This window comes from Ammodytes marinus (genome assembly GCF_949987685.1).
Source record: "Ammodytes marinus genome assembly, chromosome: 3".
NCBI lineage: Eukaryota > Metazoa > Chordata > Actinopteri > Uranoscopiformes > Ammodytidae > Ammodytes > Ammodytes marinus.
The window spans coordinates 24,132,815-24,153,780 of NC_137232.1; the positions used below are offsets into that span (position 1 = coordinate 24,132,815).

Consider the following 20,966-nt stretch of genomic DNA (forward strand, 5'->3'; position numbering starts at 1 on the left):
TGAGATTATTGAAATTGGTACTCCTCAACTTGCGATAAACACAAACAGCTGAGATCATCATTTAATTAAAACCTCAAATTACAGTCCTTTAGGGGTGCATCCACTTAACTCTCTTGCCATCATAATGTGGAGCCATTATGATGGAAGGTAGGTGGGCGTCCAGCCATGGAGCTGGACGCCCACCTACCTTCCGAAACGTTTTCCAAAACAAAAGATTTGTAGCTACCTGCCATTAAAATGTTGTTCAATATTGGATATGCCAGGCTCACCTGAAATCATCCTTGACTAGGCATTTTTCTTCCGTTCTATCTTTCAAGGTAGTTGCATCAGTCTTGGTCATATTTTTCGTTATACCATCGGGAGCAACTTTGCTTTGTCTTACATTATCACCGTTTTAATACTGCTTAAGGCCTTACTTTCTATTGTCAGGCCCACTTCCTCTTTTCCATTGCTATCTGAAATAATCAGCTCTGAAAGTAAATGTTTTGGATGGGTATAATGCATTTTTGTGAATCTAAATACGTATGTGTATGTCAAATTGGAGATTGTGGCTGCCTTTGTTTGGCTCCTATTGTTAAACACACGCAAGCAGTGGTGTAGTGGTGCCTGGAGAAGTGGGTATACTCTAAGTTGTACTGCGCGCGCATCCGCTTTTGCCGGTCCTATATTTCCCATAATTGCGCTGCCTCACACAGCCACTCGCGAGTAGTGGTCCAACACAGGTCTAATGAATATAAGATATAGAGAGCGTAGCTGGCAGAACGGCTATATGTTTAGCCTCCGTGTCCGCTCCATTTACAGCCATTAGTGCGAGTGGGGGGGGGGGGGGGGGAGTTCACTGTCCTGACAGCTGACTGCCGCTACGGTCTGCCGGACCATCACTGTTTGCACAGTAGGCTAAATAGGGAGACTGAGGTGGGGACCCTGGACCTTCTAGGGGGGGTCCGGGGGAATGCTCCCCCGGAAGAAAAAAATGCAACCTTTTAAAGTAAAATTCATCAATCTGGTGCACTTTGAGAAGAAAACTGCATGCAACCAGGCCCAGGGGCCCAAGGGCTCAGGGGGGCCCTAAGCCAGAGATACTGATAGTAACTTTACATGTCGCATTGTCAAAGAGCTCAGTCACTCATGTCAATAACAGCCTAGGGTCCAAAAAGGAATAGGAAATAAATCATCATGGCCCCTAGCAGGTGAAAAATAGAAAAGCAAGTGCAAAACAAAAGCATTATTAGCTATGTCTTATGGGCTTCATGAGGGGCCTCTAAGGCCCCCACACACATACAGGAATAAGCTTTATACGTGTAAATTCTATACTGTTCATAAAAAGTAGCTTTCCACCCTGTATCTGTTGCAATGGGCCCCTCCATCATATAACATATGGGTCTGCAGACCAATCTTCTGAAATGTTTTTACAGTTGCAGAGTAAAGAGTGCTGCCTGTTTAAGAAAAATAATGTTCCTTCTGCAGCTCAAGATTTGATTTAAATCTAAATTTTCCTCTGAAAGTGCATCAGATTGATGCATTTTACTTTAAATCTCATAATCCGTCTATGAACCAACTGGTTTCCACAATCTGTTTTATTTTTGCGGGGAGCATGCACAAGCATTATTCATAGAAAAAAAAATGTGGGGGCCCCCCACAGGGTCTTGAAACGGGCCCCGAGATCGTTAAGACCGCCCCTGCACGCTTGCCGCCTTCTCTCTGCCCGCTCGCCTCTCTATTGAGAATGCATTAGTGGGCGAAACAAACGCCTCGGCCCGTGTGAAACGGCCTGAACTGCTGAACGAAGGAAATCAAATGAGGTTCTGGCATTTTCCCCAAAAAACGGGACAAATTGTGTCCCGGGAGAGATTTTTCTTTTCCCGGGACAGCTGGTGAAAAAAAGAGAACAATTTCGGGGAAAACGGGACGGGTGGCAACAAGTCCCGCAGTCGCGGCCGTTAGAAGTGGGTATACGCAATGTCGCCTGAAAAATAAGTGGGTATACGCCGTATACCTGCGTATACCCCCCACTACACCACTGCACGCAAGTGAAGTGAATTTGAGACTGGAAGGAGTAAATATGAGCTTATGTGTACGTGCTAGACTTACACCCAGTCATTTCCCTGCTTTCTGCCGGATGCATGCTGAGTAACTCCAGTTCTCCAGTTCATGATCCTGAGTGGTTGGTGTGGAACATAAATTAGTGTTTTCATATTGGTCCATCAATCACGTCGCTACTGTTCTAACATGGTTCTTTCTTTTGGTAAGTAGGCACTGCTGATTTGAATGCAGGAAGTTTGTAAACCGTAGAACTGAAGGATGGCAGTTCTAGTTCAGCGACTGTAATAACAATAGCAAGTACAGCGACGGGCAGAACAATAGGTGCCCATGCTTCTGATGAAGACACTGAAGACATGTGTACAAACATTGCTATGCAACATATAAGCCCAGTAAAAAAAAATTGTGCAATATTTAAAAAATAGTGCAAAGTTATACTACTTTTTGCCTTTATTTTCCCGCTCCTCTCCGGCTCATATTTGACTTACATCAGTTGCCTGCCGGCTTCTCTTTTTTATTCCCCCAAGTCTATTGTCTTTGCGAATAAAACAATTCTAGTTTGCAGTTACTCTCAACCTGCAGTCTTAAATATTGGACACACAGTTTGTACCCGGGAGCAAAGGGCTTCCAAAGGTGTAACTCATATCTGATAGAGTTCAAATCTCCAGGGAACAATGTAAAGGAACTCACAGAGCATATTTCAAGTGTAAGGTATATTACAAACACTGGTATTTCCAGTAAAGTACCAATGGAAATCCTGCAAATACCCGGGCTCCCAAACAGCCAACCAATTTGAAGAGGCCCCGCAGATTAGTGTACAGTAAACCATGTTTTCTTAAACGTACTACTCATTAATATCGTTCTTCTATTTTGTGAGCTGCTGCAGCATAAGACCATTTTCCATCAGCCTTGTAGTTGCGCTGACAAGAAGACCGCTGAGATGTGTTGTTAATAGAATGTGTGTTTACTGCTGGGAGATGTCATGAGCATCATGCTGGCTGTTACGGTCTAGTTCATTCCAGAGCAGATACTCTCTCAGGTCATTCCATAGGACTGAATAAAGCAATTGTACCCAATATTTTCCATAAACAAATACCTCTTATTTCCTCATTTGTTGAGTTGATTGTGGTTCTTTTTTTCAAGTCTAGACAATTCAAACAGACAAACATTCGCTTTGAACTCACTGCAAATATTCACCCGCAGAGTGTACTACATACCACATGCATATTCATTTTCTGCAGCTTGCGACAGTCTCTCAAACCTCCTTGAACATTGGTCACACATCGCTTATTTCCATCTACAAGTTGCTTTTGTGTCAGTTCCGAGACTCCCAATGCAACAGTACATGAATATACTGTATGCAAATGTGTCAGTCTCATTATGCATCTGACATGCCTTTGGTTGAAACTGTCAGTTTTAATGGACCATTTGCAATTGAATTACTCAATATTTGATTGATAGATTTGATATTTGGATTGTGTTTCTCTGACAAGGCAAGTCAAACTGCTGTCACACCATCTTGGCCCGTCAATCGTTGATTGTCCTCGTCTTGCCCTGTTGACATTGCGCAAGACAACCTTGCAGTCCTGATTGTCAAACCGAGCTGAGACCTCGTATTGTAGTGTCTGACAGGAGATTCTTACTGGATGGGGAAGTTTGATTTGGGGCTTTGTTGATTGAGCTTCATTGGAGATTAATAGCAGACTAGTGTCATGGTGCTGTTACCAGACAGTCAACTAAATGAATATGGTAAGGTCAGCTAGTCAGTCAGATAGAGACTGCAGGACATTGGAACATTGGTGTCTAGGAGTTGTTACGGTGCGGGACTAAACATTTTTTTGGGCAGATTTGGGCCGCTGCTTTTCCGCCTGGATCTTTACCCTCTACATTTAATCAAATTGTATTGCATTTTATTACTACTGTAAACATGGCATACTATATTTAAAAATATATTAATTATTTTATTGTAGAAATGACACTAACTGTAGTTTTGACTCTTACTCTTGACAAAAAGGAAATCTACAAGTCAACCTATCTCATCAGTGTTCAATGGTACTACTTAACTTTTGAATTGTTTTTACATTTTGATTTGCCTGCTTTCACTTTTGGAACCAACCTCTCCAATCTTATATCCTTTAACTCATTTCCTTCATCCCTACATGATAAAATCAAATTACCGATTTATACCATTACACATTATTAATTTGCACAAAACAATCAGTCTTATAAATTGTCATGTATATAAGAATTGTGGGATCTTTCCAAGATATAAATCAGACAATAAATCAACTAGAATTAGCTAGATGATTTACTGACTAATTAGCTTGTTGCTTACTGTAATGTTAGCTCAGCCACGTTAACCGGCAATCATTTTCTAATGCAGCAGCAAAATGATGTCACAGATATGTATACAGGGTTTGCATAAATACTGTACCTTTGTCGATAAACCAGTTGTAGGGTTAGTACGGTCGCTAGTGGGACTTTTGGTAAAACCTTACTTTGTGGGTAAAGTGTTGTCTGTTGTTGTGTGAGCCAGTCAGCTGAGCAGAAGCAGTATTTTACACTGTAGATCAATGATAATGTCAAAAGACGGCTGCAAAGATGGACTGACGCAGCTTGGAGACAAAAAAGAAAGGACGTGAAATCCAGTCCATTGCACTTCCTCAGTTTCTCTACATCTATGTTCACACATATAAACACACACACACACACACACACACACACACACACACACACACACACACACACACACACACACACACACACACACACACACACACACACAATAGCAAATATGGGGTGTGGCTGGAAATGATGTTCTTTTTTCATGTTGATTCTAGGCTTTTTACTTTTTCAAAATTATTCTGGGCAAAAAAAATCCTTCCTGTCTTAAAACTGATGTTAACACTTTATGTTTCATGTCATCATTTTATTGTGAGTCTTGCCTCTGCCCCCCATGTGTAGCCATACCACCTGTATTAAAACATGGCCACTACATTTGTATGTCTTACAGCTCCAAACACTGCACCAGAACAGGCTGTTCATATCACAAGGTATGTTATAATATACCTGTGGGGTTTTAATCTTGAGGAGTGCGTGTTTCTATGTGTTTCATTTAACACAGTCGGATCCCCTATATACATTTTTTGCCCTTTTTTCCAGGTAATTTTCATCTTATCTGGAGCAGCCAATATAAAATGTATGTGCACATGTCACTTGGTTGCGCACACACACACACACACACACACACACACACACACACACACACACACACACACACACACACACACACACACACACACACACACATTCTCACACAACAGCGGCGGGTTGAGATTTAAGAACGAGATTGGGGAAAATGTTTGTATTGCTTCAGAGTGTCGGTTTTCCTCCATACGCTGTATAAATACAAAGGTCTATTTGTCAACTATGACAGTGATACTTAACAGCAGTCTGTGCCGCAAGGCTGTTGGTGTCACCCTGTGGCTTTTATAAAATAGGATTTAACAAAAAATAGATTGTGTGTGTGCGTGTGTGTGTGTGCGTGCGTGCAAAAATATGTGTTTTTATTGAACAGGCATGGAGTATGCAGTGGAGAGAGGGTTTTAATAATATGTCACAAGGAAAAATTGCCATACCATTCTTGAATACAGCATAAAGTTGTTTGTTTTCTTCCAAGCCGAAAAACCTCAGTCTTTCCGATATTTTCCAGTCCAGTAACTTGAAGAATTAATGCAAATGTAACCAATCCACATATTATTCCCGCATAATCACTCTATCTCCAACTCTAATCTATTCAACTGAGTCTTTTGCATATTGTTCCAGTTCTTATGACACTAGCTTAACTAAAATTAATTTCATATATTTAGTCTCTATCTGCAATTAATTTCATGTTTTGAATGATGTGAGTTCTTTAAAGTTGTGTTAATTTTAGCTGCTTGAGGGAAGAAAATATATTAAAACATTGCTCTGTACAAGACGGCTTTCAAATGCATTGTTTTTTTCTTTCTTCAAGTCTAAACTCCCTCCATCATGTCTTCTCAAAGTCAAAATAAAGTATGTGAATGGAGCAACCTGTCCTCTTTTCAATAAATACATTACAGTATACAGTTGTGTTATTGTACTGTATTCCATATCTGAAACCTTCCTACTGTATTTAAAAATGTTGTTCAGAACAGCTATGATTACAATGCACCCCTTTTCGCTGATTTCATCTCACCACCTCAGTCTGCGCTGACTTTTTTCTGTGAGCAAAGAAACAAAAGGAGAGTTACAATAGCCGGCATTTCTTTTCCCGATCCTCAGCCTATTCAGTATTCAGCGGGAAGGCTTATACTGAAAATGCAATGGGTACAACTCTATACAGTATGATTGCCTGTCGGTCCACCTATTCATGCCAACTCACAGTAGAAGTAATCTGTGCAATTGTTCTCTTCATTCCTTCATCATCTAATCCACGTGCAGTTGTCGATTCCGAAGCTCAGAGAGAATCATCAGTGATTTATTGTCACAAGATTTCTCTCCGATGTGTTGGTGTCTCAACGGAGACTAAATATATATAAGAAAAAATCTAATAAATTACCGCTGCAGTGGCCAGTTCAAATCTAGCATTTAAAATTTGTTTTAGTTTTTTGAAGACCTGGTGTGTGTAAGGGACCAGACCTGCCTTCAAAGAAATAAATAAAGTGGTCAAGGACAGACTTCAAGCATGGAGAGAGGGAGTTGAAAAAGGAGAGCTAGTGAGAAAGACCGGGGTACATCAAGACTAAGTTTTTACGTTTTGTGTCAACAAATCAAAATGGTATAGCAGTCCAGTATAAGTGAAAATAAAAGAAGAAAAAATAAAGACACCTTGATATGTTGCCCTTTTGGTTTTGCAACACACATAGTTGAGCTCTATACCAGCAAAAAAAACGAAAACACGAGGGCAATCATTCAACTCCATTTTCATTTCATCCCTGTATTGAGCGTATTGAAATGTGTGTTGAACTTTAACATGAACGAGCGGATCTGACTGAAGAGCCATTAGTGTTACATATTGCATCGACCACCAACCTCAAACCTGCAGAGGTTTTCGTCTCTACTGAATGGTGATTTATTCTGTGAAGGCTTTTGATACATATCTGAGCAACCAATGGCATTGATCTGCCATAGGTGCTTTCAAGTGTATCAAATCAGCTTTATGTTTTAAGTTTTTTCTTCTCCCTTTTTACTTTAAAGAAATGGGCCTATTCTAGTTGAATCTTGATGTGGTTAAAGTTGTACTCTGGCTCATCAGCTGTGAGTTCTATTTTTTTATTTTTTTGTTTATTTAACAGGGACAATGCACAGCACATAAGCAGTACTAGAGTTAGCTATAAGTTAATTTTCATCTGTAGTCCCTGGGCAGGAAACAGCGTATTACATCTCTGTCAAGATGGGAACCTAACACTGAAGTATAAAAACAATAACACACAATTTCACAACAGTAAAACACAACAACACAATACGAACAATAAAATCACAACATTTAGGACACCACAACAACAACAACATCACAACAGTAAGACACCAAGAAAACAGGACATCACAACATTAAGAAAACAATCTATGCATGATGGGTACATGCTTGGGTTAATTTCAGCCATGATTTCATCTTACATTTAAAACCAGCAAAGGTGTTCCACTCTCTTATGTCCCTTGGTACTAAGTTCCAAGACTTGGTGGCTCTAACTGAAAATACAGACATGCCAAACTCAGTGGATCTGTGCTGTACTACACAGTCCCCTCTGTTGGACGTTCTATGAAAACATTTTACAACATGCTGCTCTACAGTCAGGCTAATTGACCAATAAAGTGCAGTAATTCCCCTGTGTTTATAACGATATGCGCTGCAAGGAATTTTCAGTGCTCGATTAATTGCGGGAAAGACCTCTCATTTGATTCTGTTTCTCTGTTTTTCTCTACATCCGAAAAACCTTGGGGGAAGAAGTTCGACAGCTGTTACTTGCATAGTTTTCCTACGAAAGGTCTGTAAAATGATCTTGATGTGTTGACAGTCCTGCCGTGCTATTCCCCAGGGCTCTTCTGAGCAATAACTCGGCAGCATAGTCGTAGAACTCACAAGATCAGTCGTTTTTTTGCCCATCACAGGCAGTGAGCCACAAGCGTTACTTAAATGCCAAGAAAATGAACAATAGACAGATGAAAAGGCAGAAAATCTGACATAACCTCTAATTGTCGCATGGGTTGATCCTCTGGTGTTTCACAATGTAGAAGTTGGGGATTGTATCTCCTCTTGCCAACGTGGGCCAACAATCCTGGAATCTCTTAAGGCCAGGACACACCAGTCCGACTCGTTCCGACTACCCAAAAAATGGAGTCGCCGTTTCAGGAAGCTCCAGTCTTCCTGTCGCGGCCAAAAAACACACCGAGACGACTGCTTATTTTCCGTACGCTCTGCGCTTGCGCGGGACGTAATGTCTCCACAACAGCAGGCGGCGCTAATCTGTATTGTGGCCCGAAAAAATACGAAAGCCGGAAATGATGGGACAGCTCTCTAGAGCATAAACATAGATAGAAATACGTATTTATATTTATGGACCATAAGAGCACAATTTTTAGCAGAGAGTGTCGAGCATGGTGTCGAGCAGTCAACAAGGGTTGATGCATGTGAGTACTCTCAAAACGAAACGAACAAACACATTAAAACGATGGCTAGCTGTTGTTAGCTGTTTGTGCTACCCGCCTCACTTCCGGGCTTCACTGATTCGCTAGCCCTCCACCAATCAAATTGCTCCTAATGAAAGACAGTCGGCCACCGATTGAACATGTTCAAAACAAGCCCGACGACCTCTACGTCGGCCGACGTCACGGCACACACCAAACAGATTTGTGTTCCGACCCCCTACCGACACTACGACGGCGATTATCTGGCCGGTGTGTCCTGGCCTTTACAGTGTCAGAAAGAACGGTCATAAACTTATGTGATACAGTTCGGTTATGGAAAAGAAATGTTGCCTTTTTTAAATTTATTTTAGTCAAATGGCTTTAGTAGAAAGCCGCTTCTCATACTACAGTTTCAAACTACAACTAGATTGGATGCATTCAGCAGAAATTCACGGAAAAAGTTGTGAGGACACATACAATTGAAACAAATCAAACTGTCCATTGTCCCTTAAACAACATTGTGATACACTGTGTTTGAGATACCTTTTTCGCGAGACCTTCATTTTGAATTTTGACATCTGTGAAGTCCAGGTATGACAATCAAGATAAAGTCATCCCCAAATCCAGAAACCGCCTACTACCTCAAAAGACAAGTGTGCTTACAAAACCAAACAGAAGCAAACAGAACATTTCCATCAAAATGACACTGTGTCTACATTTTCACCTCTGCTGGCTTTGTGCCTGTACAAAAATAGAAGCCCTAGTTTATTCAATCTGGCTGCGCTAAACTGGCTGTCTGCTGTCTTCACAGGTGTACTGTCTCACATTCAGATGCTGTGTCCTTCATGCATCTAACAGATCAAACTGGCTCACTATATTTGGAAAGATGAGTCCCAAGAGTCTTATTGTCCTGTCCAAAGTAAAGTCATTTACACACTACAGTTTCCTTCCAGTACAACACTTTCACCCCGGTTGCACTGACCTTAAGACACGGGCTTTCCTTAAAAAATATTTAATTCTCCTCCATTCCCAATGGCATCACTGTTTTGCACTCAGAATTGTGTTGTAAAATATATCATGGTTTTTCTCAGTATTTCTGGCATACAGTTGCACCTAATTTGATCCTATGACAATCAAACTACATACAGAAATGGTAAAAACAGCAAAAAAAATTATATATTTACTTTAACTGACAAAAACAACATGCAGGTAATTGTCTTTAACCTGCAATAACATTTGGGGTTCTTGTGGTCTGCATGGAACTAATTGTGTGGCGGAAAACCTTTTAAACATGTATGGTAGAGGACCTTTGAGGTGCAATACAATGTAATTGCAGCTGCAATCCAAATCCGCAGCTTTTTTCTATTTCCATATTTTCAATTAAGCATGAAATTAAAGAACTCTGCGCTGTGAGTGCAGGTTTACAACTAGAGCAATTATCTCGAACATTGACAAGATCTCTCAAAAATAAGTTTCTATCCAATCATTGTGTTTGAAGAAGCTTTTTCTCATAAATCAAATGTCCTTCGTATTTCCACACCTGGAATATGTCTGTATGGTCATCCCTTTATTTTTCACTTGCTGGGAACTCCTAAATAGTTCTGCAGGCCTTCCGATTTATTTTTTCGTCTAGAGAGTTTATAAAATTCTATTAGTCCCAAGCCTAAAAGTTGGACCATATACAAATACCTATCAAGGGTTGAATTGTGGGTCAATTACACTAGGACTCATTTGCCATTCTTAAATCTTTGATAAATATAGACCTGGCTTCTGCTGCACTTAAACTATTCCCTCGATTAGGAACATAATGTACCCCCTTCCCTGCAGTCTGCACCTCATTATCCTCACTGCTGTAGGTCTCTTGTAGGAGTGCTACAGCCAACTTTTTTTTTATCATCTCTGCAACTACAGCTCCTTCCTATTTCCCATTCCCACCACAAATGTTATGAAGTCTACAGCTACATGTTTTAAAGTCAACATAGTGTGATTGTAATGAATAAACATTTAAAAAGAATCATTGAGAATCATTAAGTAGAACTGACATTTCACTTATATTTTCCATAATGTGCTTTTTGTCATGTTTCATATTTTAGGCCTTGGATGTCGTAACAGTTGCCCCGCTGCCTTGGGCAACTACAGTTGGCATTTGTGCCATCTTTTTACACCAGTTGGTCATCCACCATTCCTGAAAAAGTTATGGAATTTGAATAAACTGACCTGGAAATGGATTGGTAATAATTTAATGTTTTGGAAAAGTTTTGAATTTAGTCTTTGAAGCATGTTTATTTCATTTCCAAGAGCCTCATCATTGAGCCATAAAATTGTGAAACAGACCTTAATAAGGTTATGGAAATTGGGTAAAATTTCAAGGAAAAGTCATGGACAAGTTTTGAAAATGTATTGGTAAAAATGTGTGGGAACCTTTTATAAACTATCTGAACCCTGATGAAATAAATATGGAATTAATGACAAAGGTGACATAGAATGTTCAAATAAATAACAAAACATTCTCAAACAATGGCCCTTTAATATAACATACAACAGAAGATTAGATACTGGGACAGCCTAACTCAAGAAGTATGTGGGGAACCCATGCTCCGTGTTTTAGAGTGTGAACACAACAAACAGAGGCAACTACAACCTTATTTAAAATGTACATAAAAGACACATGACACGTCTGTGCCATAGCAGTAAGAAAGGCATACAGCTTAAAAGCTTCCGAAAATTGCATCTGTAACATGCACGAAAGGATTGTTTTTATCTACATCGATATACACAATAGGGCAATGGAAGCCTAAAGGTTGGAGTGGCAGCTTGTGATTAGAAATAACTGTATATCTCCAGGCTTTGGCTGTTTGCGTGATTCCCTCTTGACGTTGAATGGTGTGCTCTGTGTGTCTTTTTCAGGTGGCTGTGACAGGGGCACCCCCGGGGCAGGACCCATGAGGAGTCATAGAAGATGCTCACAGCCTGGGCGCTTCTGCTCTTCTTAGCCATGTGGTTGAGAAGCACCTCTGGTGGCCCGCTCTCCTTCAGAATAGGTAAATTCATCCACTAACTTGCAATATTTTACAGCTTCACAAAATTGGAAAAACTTCTGCCCGCACATGTTGACCCTGAGTTGTGGATTTTTTATTTTTATTTTTTACTGGTTCAGAGACATTACAACTCGTCCCTGCTGGATATTCACATATTATATCAAATTGCTGTTTCAAATTGCTCAAATTGATAGGTTACATTGATACAGTTACGTCACAGTCTGTAATAGGAAATTTGGCTATAAAATGTAATCAAAATTGTCGAGAAATATCCATGTTTCCCCGGTAACACACGCTTGAGGTATCAACAGGCTAAAAAAGTCATGTGGATGTGATACATTCTTAATTGGCTCTTAAATGACTAGACCATACGCTGAAATAGACACATGTTCATCCTATGGGTATTTCAGAGAAAAAATTGATGGAGTATACTTTTATGATTTTTTTAATCATAATTCTGTTTAGCATAAATGTATAGACAACCAGCCAGTGTTGTTTATTTTCCCTGTTTATTATAAATGAGAATAACTTGATGGAAAAGTCTGATGACTAATATACTTCTTGACCTTGTATCGATTCATACACATGCTTTGTCTGGAAATAAAACCAAAATTAGCTTAAAAAGTCCAGGTATATTTAGACAGTTACCTACTACAATCAAAACATTAAACATGACAATGTTTTAAATGGAAAACTGTGTGAACTGTTATCCATGTATTATTTTGATTTGTTCACTGTTCCTGCTTTGTTTAACGCTACATTAACACAGAGATTGTTGAAGCATTTTGTTCTCTAAAGCTTAAGAGACACTGATATAGTTTTACTCATAGTACCATCCAAGTGTTACTATTCTGTTTGCAGCAAATCTACAGAATATAGCAGTTACCATGATTTAAGTCTAAACCCATTGCTAACCCTAAACTGACCTTTTTCCAACCCTAATATTAGCCTTAATATTATTTTGAACTGTGTTGTGAAAAAAATCCAAGTCTGCTCTTCACTCTGTTATGAATACATTATAGCATTAATGCATTTATCACAAGTCTAAATTGAGCATCACCACAGGAAAATACAGTATTATTACAAAATCAATGACTTTGTTAGACCTGCAGCAATAGCACATTGTCTAGCAAAAAAAAACATTAATTCTGCTTCTGGAAAAATAGTGGCAGGTCAGTGGACCAAGGTTGAAACTGACTAGACTTTGTATCTGTGAGTTGGTAACCAATGAGAGTCCTTTCTTCTTGTCAGTATTATGTTACAGTCAGCAGGTCTCTGACACCCTGTCACTAGCTCCCTGCCATACCAAAAGTTTGACTGGCTGTCTCTTTATGTATAGACCCTCTTTTCTTCTGTGTATATACTGCATATACAAACAGATAGGTGGAGGTAAATCTAAAGATTGAGAATGAGATTGATTCTGTGCTCATATTGTGGTTGCTCAGTGGCTGGCTTTAAATAGCTGGCTGGCTTTATAGCACGGTTGTCAACTTTCAGGAACAGCTGGGACTGAGATGTGTTGTCCGGGGAGAAGGGTGGAAGCTAATAACACACAATCAGTCTACAAACCCCCGCGGGGTTATTGCAAGGCTATGAAAACATCAAGTAAACCCAAACAGGGCCTTTTTAAAAAGGTGAACATTTATTTCGATGGAGAGCAGTTTAAGAAAAACAAATGACAAAACTTTAGAAAACAATTAGCTTGCCTTTGAGAATAATAGTCTTTTGTTTATTCAGCTATCCACACGATAAAACCATAGTTTCTGTAATGATGAAACATTGTTTAGTTTAACCCAGAGATAGTCCCAGACTCACAGGCTCATAAATGCATATTGGAACTTTAATGCAGCCTCTTTCTGATCTTTCTTTCCTCCTTTAACTTTGCCCTATTGTGTTGGGAAAAATAAGTCCTTTTATCCTTCCATTATTTTGAACCTTGACTAAGCGGCGTCAGTTCAGCTGTCATCTTGGAAATGTGGCAACATTTTTTCTTCTTGAATAAGAATGTTTTTTCCATAACTCGCTAGTTTTCTCTCATGTCTGTTCTCTGTGTCACAGCTCATTGCATAATCTTTTGGTGGTGCGGCGGCAAATGATGCCCCCACCTCTCTCTCCCATATCTCTGCTTTTCGCCCTGCATTATTTCCCACAATCCACCTGATTTTACAAAGGTACCTTTGCAGCAATGATGGTTTATGTTTATTTCAGTCATGTTGAATAATTAGGTAGTTGCCCTGTTTTTCCTTGTCTTCTAATGTCATCTATGCACTGCACCAGTCTCTAGTCTGCTAGTGTAGTGTGTGTGTGTGTGTGTGTGTGTGTGTGTGTGTGTTTATGCAAAAAAGCAGTACACGGCATAGATATGCACGAGCACAGCCACACACATTTCAAAAGCCCACTAATGCACACAAACAAACAAATGCCCACTGACACCGCCACAAACTCCCTGCCATTTGCGCTCCAGGAGATGGTATTTAACGTGGCGGTCCCTAGAGTCCTGCCTGGCTGGCATAATGTCGCTCTCTGGCCTTCTCTGAATGTATCAGGGCCAAAAACAACCTCCTGCCCCTGCCATATTCCCCGACATGACCAAGCCAGAAGCCAGCAGCGAGCTCAGAGTAGATTGACTTAGGAACTTATATTTGTCTCTGCTGGATAGTCGTCCAATCCGGGGATGAAATGGTGCATAAATTAGTTGGCATGAATAGTTGGTCCACTTGCCCTCTGAATTCTGATTAGGAAGATGGGTTATTTAATGCCATGTTGCAGCAGGGGAACAATGTATAACTTAATGTGTGTTGTTGTATGAGTGATGAAAGATTAATGACGGTGATATTAACCTTAGGGGTGGATGGCGATTAAATAATTTGCCTCGCTATTGCTTCTAATGACAAAAACCCCAAAAACAAGTGAGGAATTAACAAATCATGAAAAGCATAAATGAATAACCAGTGTAATAGGTAAAATCAATTCACAAAATGCTATCATGAAAGAACATTTTGTGGAGTAGACCTCTTATTAATTCAGACATGGCACCACTCGAGCAAAATGGTTAAGAGATAGTGCATAAATGTTCCATGAAAAACTGGAAATCCCTGTTCACTACCATATGGTGCAGCTTGTTGTTGTGAGTGGAATTCCCCCCATTAGTTAAGTCAAAGAGCATCTGTCATTGAGCCAACAAGCCAATGCTTCTGCTAACTTGGAAAAATCAGCCTCAACTCGCACATAATCACTTCTATGAGCTGATGTCTGTTTTTGTTAGCACATGCAGGCAATGCAACTAGGAGAATAATCAGGGAAACCATGTTATCCTGGATAAGAGCTACACTCATCAACACTGCTAACTTTGTTTTTGCACTGCACCTACACACACACACACACATTTACACTTCCTCTGCCAGGTCAAAATCTATATATATATTAAATTTCACTATGGTTGCATGTTTGTGCATCTGCTTATTTTGTTTATAATGTAATATTGTGTCTTTAACCAGAAATTAAGGATTAATATTAGTTGTCATGGAAAAACATGTCTTAAACACACACAATATCTGTGAAAGCAACACACTTAAAATTGTTCCCACGTTCAAACAGATACACAAGGGCTGTATGGGTTGTGCAATAGCAACCATTTGAATAATTTATATAATTATAGAGAGCAACAAAGATGTACAAATGTTCAAAGGAGGGTCTTAAACCTGCAGCATGGACCTTCAGCGTTACTAAATATGTAAATGGCTCAATCAGAGTGTGTTTGAAAAAAAAATGTGTAGGAAAAGGGTAATCGAAGCAGTGTTTTTATCAGTGTTGGATTATGGAGATATAGTTTATAGACATGCCTCTGCTACTGCCCTAAAACCCCTTGACTCGGTGTACCATTCAGCCCTTAGATTCATTACAGGTGATTCCTTTAAAACTCATCACTGTTCCCTGTATGAAAAAGTCGGCTGGACATCGCTGTCATTGAGACGTGAGTTACATTGGTTTTTATTTATTTTTAAATCCTTAATTGGTAAACAGCCACCCTATTTATCAGCTATGCTCGACTGGAACTCTCAGTCTTTTAATACCCGATCCAGTGAGCTGCTGCTTTTAAAGGTTCCTAGAGCTCATTCAAAGCTGGGAACAACTGCTTTTAGCTATAGTGCCCCCACCTCTTGGAATGCCCTTCAGAGCAACTTCAATATGACCATTCTCCACACTTTTTCTTCTTTTAAATCTATGATTTCTGATTTTCACCATCACCACTGCATTTGTTTTAACTGAATTAATTTTTTAAGCTCTTTTATTGTAATTCTTTATTTATTTTGATCTTTTTTATCTTGCTAGGATTTTGTGTTTCTCTGTTTTATTCTGTCACTCTGTTGTTATTGTTGTTGTTGTGTTTGTTGTGCGCTCGTCGGCGTTGTAAATGAGGGGAACCTCAATGCCTTTCGAGTTTGTTTAAATAAAGGTTTTCATTCATTCAAACTGTGTGCATGGTGTTCCACCATTAAATCTATCAATATGCAGTTTGTTTCATGGATAATCATTAAATGTAATTTCAAGACACGATTACATTGCCAATATGCAACTGTTTACTTTGAAAGATTGTGTTGCCAAGGGAGGAAGGGAAATGTTAAAGCAACCTGTTATTTGGCTGTCACTGACATACATAAGCACTTTTTTCTTATAATGAGGTCCACAAGGAAAACTCAAGACCCAGTCTGTCTGTGTGTGTTGGTTTTATTTGCCCATTTATTCAATATGTCTTTTAGCGTCTCAACCTGAACGGGGGCAAGAAGGGCAGAGGAACACATGCATTCATTTTCTGTAGCAGATTCCTCTAGTTCTCCGCCTGATCCTCAAATTCGCACATGACTGGCTGGGAGAAGTAATCCCTCCAGCTGGTTCTACGCCTACCTGGTGGTATCTTCTCAGTTGCATACCCACAGAGCCCAGGGGCTAGCCTGGCGAGTCCAGCCTCACGTCCCACAAACTTCCCATTTGGTCAGAACAAGGGGCCTGATTGGCCCTGTCATTTTCTGACCGAGACTCCTCCCCACAGAGATTTGAGAAAAGGCCAGACTGATCTGTGGGAGAGAAGCAAAAGTGAAACTTGCACAAGATCAGGCGGGTTCAGCCAGGCTACCCAGAGGCGTCTTGAAATGTGCAGTCAGCGATTGTGGAGAATGCTTGTTGTCAAAATTTTTTTTTGCCAAGGTCAGTGAATATCTCCTCATCATCCACTGTCAGAAAAACAATTCTGTGTTAAAAGACAGCCTAGGCTCTGAGGACGGGCATGTTGTCCTTTGCAACATACCCTTTGTTTACATACTGTTTACAGAGCCTAGGCTGTGTATTAACATCAGATTTGTTTTCAGCGCACAGCACGGACAGGTAATGGATAGTGAGCAGGTATTCATTGATTTTGACATAAAGGGATTTTGAAGTGTTCTACAGAATTGCTGTCTCCACCTTTGACTGAAGCCTGAAAGTCATCATCATGCTCCTGTTAATGTGATGAAGCTATTGTTTCAGTATGGCGTCCTCCCAAATTGCTAAACGCCACAGTGCACCACGTGGAGTGAATTATATTTTATGTTGTTCTGTATCCATAATTTCTTTCTTGCATTCTCTTCTCAAACTTGTGACCATCAATTTATATAAGGCACACTTTCAGTTTCTTCATGGTATTAAATCCGCTCTGACACAACGATACAATAATTTTACCTTTAGGGTTATAACAGTGGCCATGGCAACCTGAACCAGATGATTTCATTTTCTGTGAGACATTTTTTATAAAAAAATGTATTTAATTTTGAAGGGACCACGTTATTGAACATAAATGTTAGATGTTATGTGTTGTAAGAGAGATAGCCTCAAGTAAGATATTATGTTTATGTATATTAACTTATGGAGAAAACACACACACACTCACACACACATACACACACACACACACACACACACATTATTGTTGTATGCAAAGCAAAACCAATAAAAAGTGGTCCGTGACAAAACAGTTGAGAAGCTTTTGGCAGCCTTAAAATGTCTAGAGAGTTTGCTCCAATAATCCTGTGGCCTTATGATTTTATCTGCATGTAAGAGAAGTGCCCTGCAATTGTCAGCAGGCATACTAAAATTGCTCAATTTTGAGTGGGATGTTTATAGTCATTATCCTCCATCAGTGCAACACACAACAGAAAAAAGGCCCAACAGCAGTCAAAAATACAGAAGCTGGTGTGAAGGCTTTTGTACCACCTTGGAACGTGAATATATAAAGTGAGATATCCTCTGTTAAACTTTCTTTTTTATATCTTTTAGAGGTAAAACTGGTAGTACAGGCGCATTTCAGTGTTTCCTTTTTTGTTGACATGCATGATAACTGATGAAAATCATGTCTCTGTCTTGTTTCTGTACAAAAGTGTAAAATGCATTGATATCTTTCATTCTTGATGCCATATTACGACGCTTTCAACATGGGAGTGTAGTGTAGCATTTATGGTGAGAGTATCTGTTTGGAAATAGAGCATGGTTCAGCTACAGTGAGCCATATTCAGATTACACAAAGTAGTTTGTGATTGTTGTCAATTGTTTCTTAAATTGTTGAAGAAGTTCTAAGAACACAGTATTATTAACGCTTCCATTAGTCGACTTTAGTTATCATTGTTTCAGAGTTTGCAAACTCTGAGGTTGACAGCATGTTAATCAATTATGTATTTAATGATCTAATTTGCATTAGTTCAATCATGACATATGAATCATGTCATCGGCTGACAATTGTTAATAATCTCCAATAAAGGTTGACAGCTTATGAATACGACTGATAATGACATACACCAAACACGCACACGCACACACTCACACTAACATTCACACACACACACACACACACACACACACACACACACAACGCACACACACACACACACACACACACACACACACACACACACACACACACACACACACACACACACACATACACACACACAAGAGAAAACAGAAAGTTTTCATATTTCTTTTCTCTTCAACAAAAAAAAAGCTTTCAGAGCACCCCTAAGTAATGAAGGAGGAGCACACGTTTTTATTGGATTTTGCTCTCCTTTTCAACACTCAGAGAGAAAAGACGATTGAGGGTTCTCGTGGGCTGAATTCAATTGGCTCCGATTTCTCAGGAAAAGAGGCTGAGCGTGTACCTTCTTTACCCAGCTTCCCAAGACTGGCATCACTAGAGCTGTTAGGCAGGGTACGATGCAGTTTGTCTTGAGGTAGATATAAGGGAAGCATACCGAGTATGATGTAGCAATTCTCACTGGATGGACCTATTGTTAGTTAAATAAAGTAGAGCTGCAGCTTCCAGGTCTTGAAGAATGTACAATAACGTGAACTACCTACACCAATACTACCGTACTTTTCGGCCTACAAGCCGCGACTTTTTCCCCGTTTTTCGACCCTGTTATTACACAGCACAGTATATATTCTGTAGCTACTGGGGATGGGCGTTAGTAATCGAGTACTCGAGTACTCCTCGTTTCAAATGATCTCGATTGGTGGATGAGGAAAATAGTTTTTTGTTTTTTTTAGTGTTCGTAGCCTTTAGGCCGGCCGGCGGGCCGCCCCTATTTTAAAATGTTATATACGTGTACAAAACGGCACAAAACGGATATAAAGTTTAACAAAATTAAATATTTTGATCCAAGTTAAATAAACTAAGCGTTGTGTCAAACAGAAACCGCAAATAACTGACACCTCCGTGCAGCGCAGCCAGTGTGTGGTCTCCACAGCACCGCGGAGCTGAATGCGGTGCTGGAAAACTTGGAAAATCACGTAAAGAAGCCAGGCTGACTTCGGGCACATTCGAGCAAACGACATTTAAGAAGCCTTTATTATGGAATATAGGATTGAGATTCAAAAGCCGACGGTGTAACGTTCCGTTAACGAGGAATTAGTCGCGGTAATTAGTCACGGACAGGAGTGATCATTACGCGGTTGGATATACAAGCCTACTACTTCTACTGTTTTGGTGAGGTATTTAGCCTATCTATGTGTTTAAATTGTAGGACAATAATTTTATTGTATTTGCTGCCCTTCTTATTTTAAATGTCTATTTTGAATGTTAGCCAACTACAGCCCATGCTTTTTTTCTCTCTCTTTTTTCTCTCTCCACCGCAGACCTACTCGATCGGTTTAAATTGTGGCCCGCTTATTTAATTACTTTCAGTTAGGAAAATGTGTTTTAAACTTGTGGAAAATAAATCCTTAATATCATATGGCAACTGTGACTGTTTGACATAAGCATTGAGCGCTTTATTGCGGTCAACCGTTGTTATGTAGACAGATGCGTTGCGTCCTAAAAATAGAAAAAAGTTTAACGAGGAATCGATTGATCCTCGAGGAATGCAAGCGATCACACGATTAGCGAAAACACTCGTGCCCATCCCTAATAGCTACTATTGCACAAAATGGTAACACTTGAATACGTTATGCAAATATGCAACTTGTTTGTTGAAATGTGGGAGCTTCCTCAAGCAGCCATCTCTTTCCCGACAATCCCCTCTGTGCACGAACTCTTACATATGGTAATTAAACATTATAACACCTGCGGCTTATTGTCCAGTGTGGCATATAGTACGGTAGTAGCCTTAGACTTTGTGGTCATGATTAGTGATTTTATATAATTTCAATCCTTCGGATTTGTCACTCAATTTTGCAACATTTCTACATGAAATATACAGTTAGGTATAGTAAAGCTTAGGCAAGTAAAACGCTTTGTTAGTTTCAGCAAACGTAGTGTTTTTTTAAAAATCAAACCGTTCTTTTGAACTATGATTATTCTTCATTGCTCATCTACCACTACATGAAGGCCACACTACACGTACTGCACTGATGTAGACTTTGGACCCAAGTGCTGCAGAATCCAGTATTAAAAACATTTCTAAGGATACAGGGCTGGTGTGTGTGCATGCATGTATTGTATTTGTTCATGTGTTTATGCCCATGCTTGAACTCTATGTATTTCTGGTCACTAAGGGCATGTAAGGTGGATCAGTGGAATTGAAGTCATCAGGTGGAATCTAATAACATTGTTAGCCCAGCTGTGCTGTGCTAATACCCAGAAGTCAGCAGCGCCACACTGTCAATCCCCCGCTTCAACCCCTAGTATGCACACTCACAGTGACTTATTAAGGCAGGCTGCGAGAACCACCATGGCTGAGTCACTGTGCCCTTGCCTCCAGTCAGGTTCATTTTGCC

At 39.8% G+C, this 20,966-nt stretch overlaps 1 protein-coding gene across 1 annotated transcript in view; it reads left to right on the forward strand.

Annotated features, from left to right (window-relative positions):
• Positions 1-11,647: 11,647 nt before the first annotated feature.
• Positions 11,648-20,966, forward strand: part of grik4 (glutamate receptor, ionotropic, kainate 4) — a gene marked incomplete at both ends in the record, with an annotated part of 146,733 nt that continues 137,414 nt past the window's right edge. The window contains one exon of the mRNA XM_080024819.1: positions 11,648-11,729. Coding sequence (XP_079880945.1) covers positions 11,648-11,729 — 82 coding nt within the window. The remainder of the gene's footprint in view (positions 11,730-20,966) is intronic.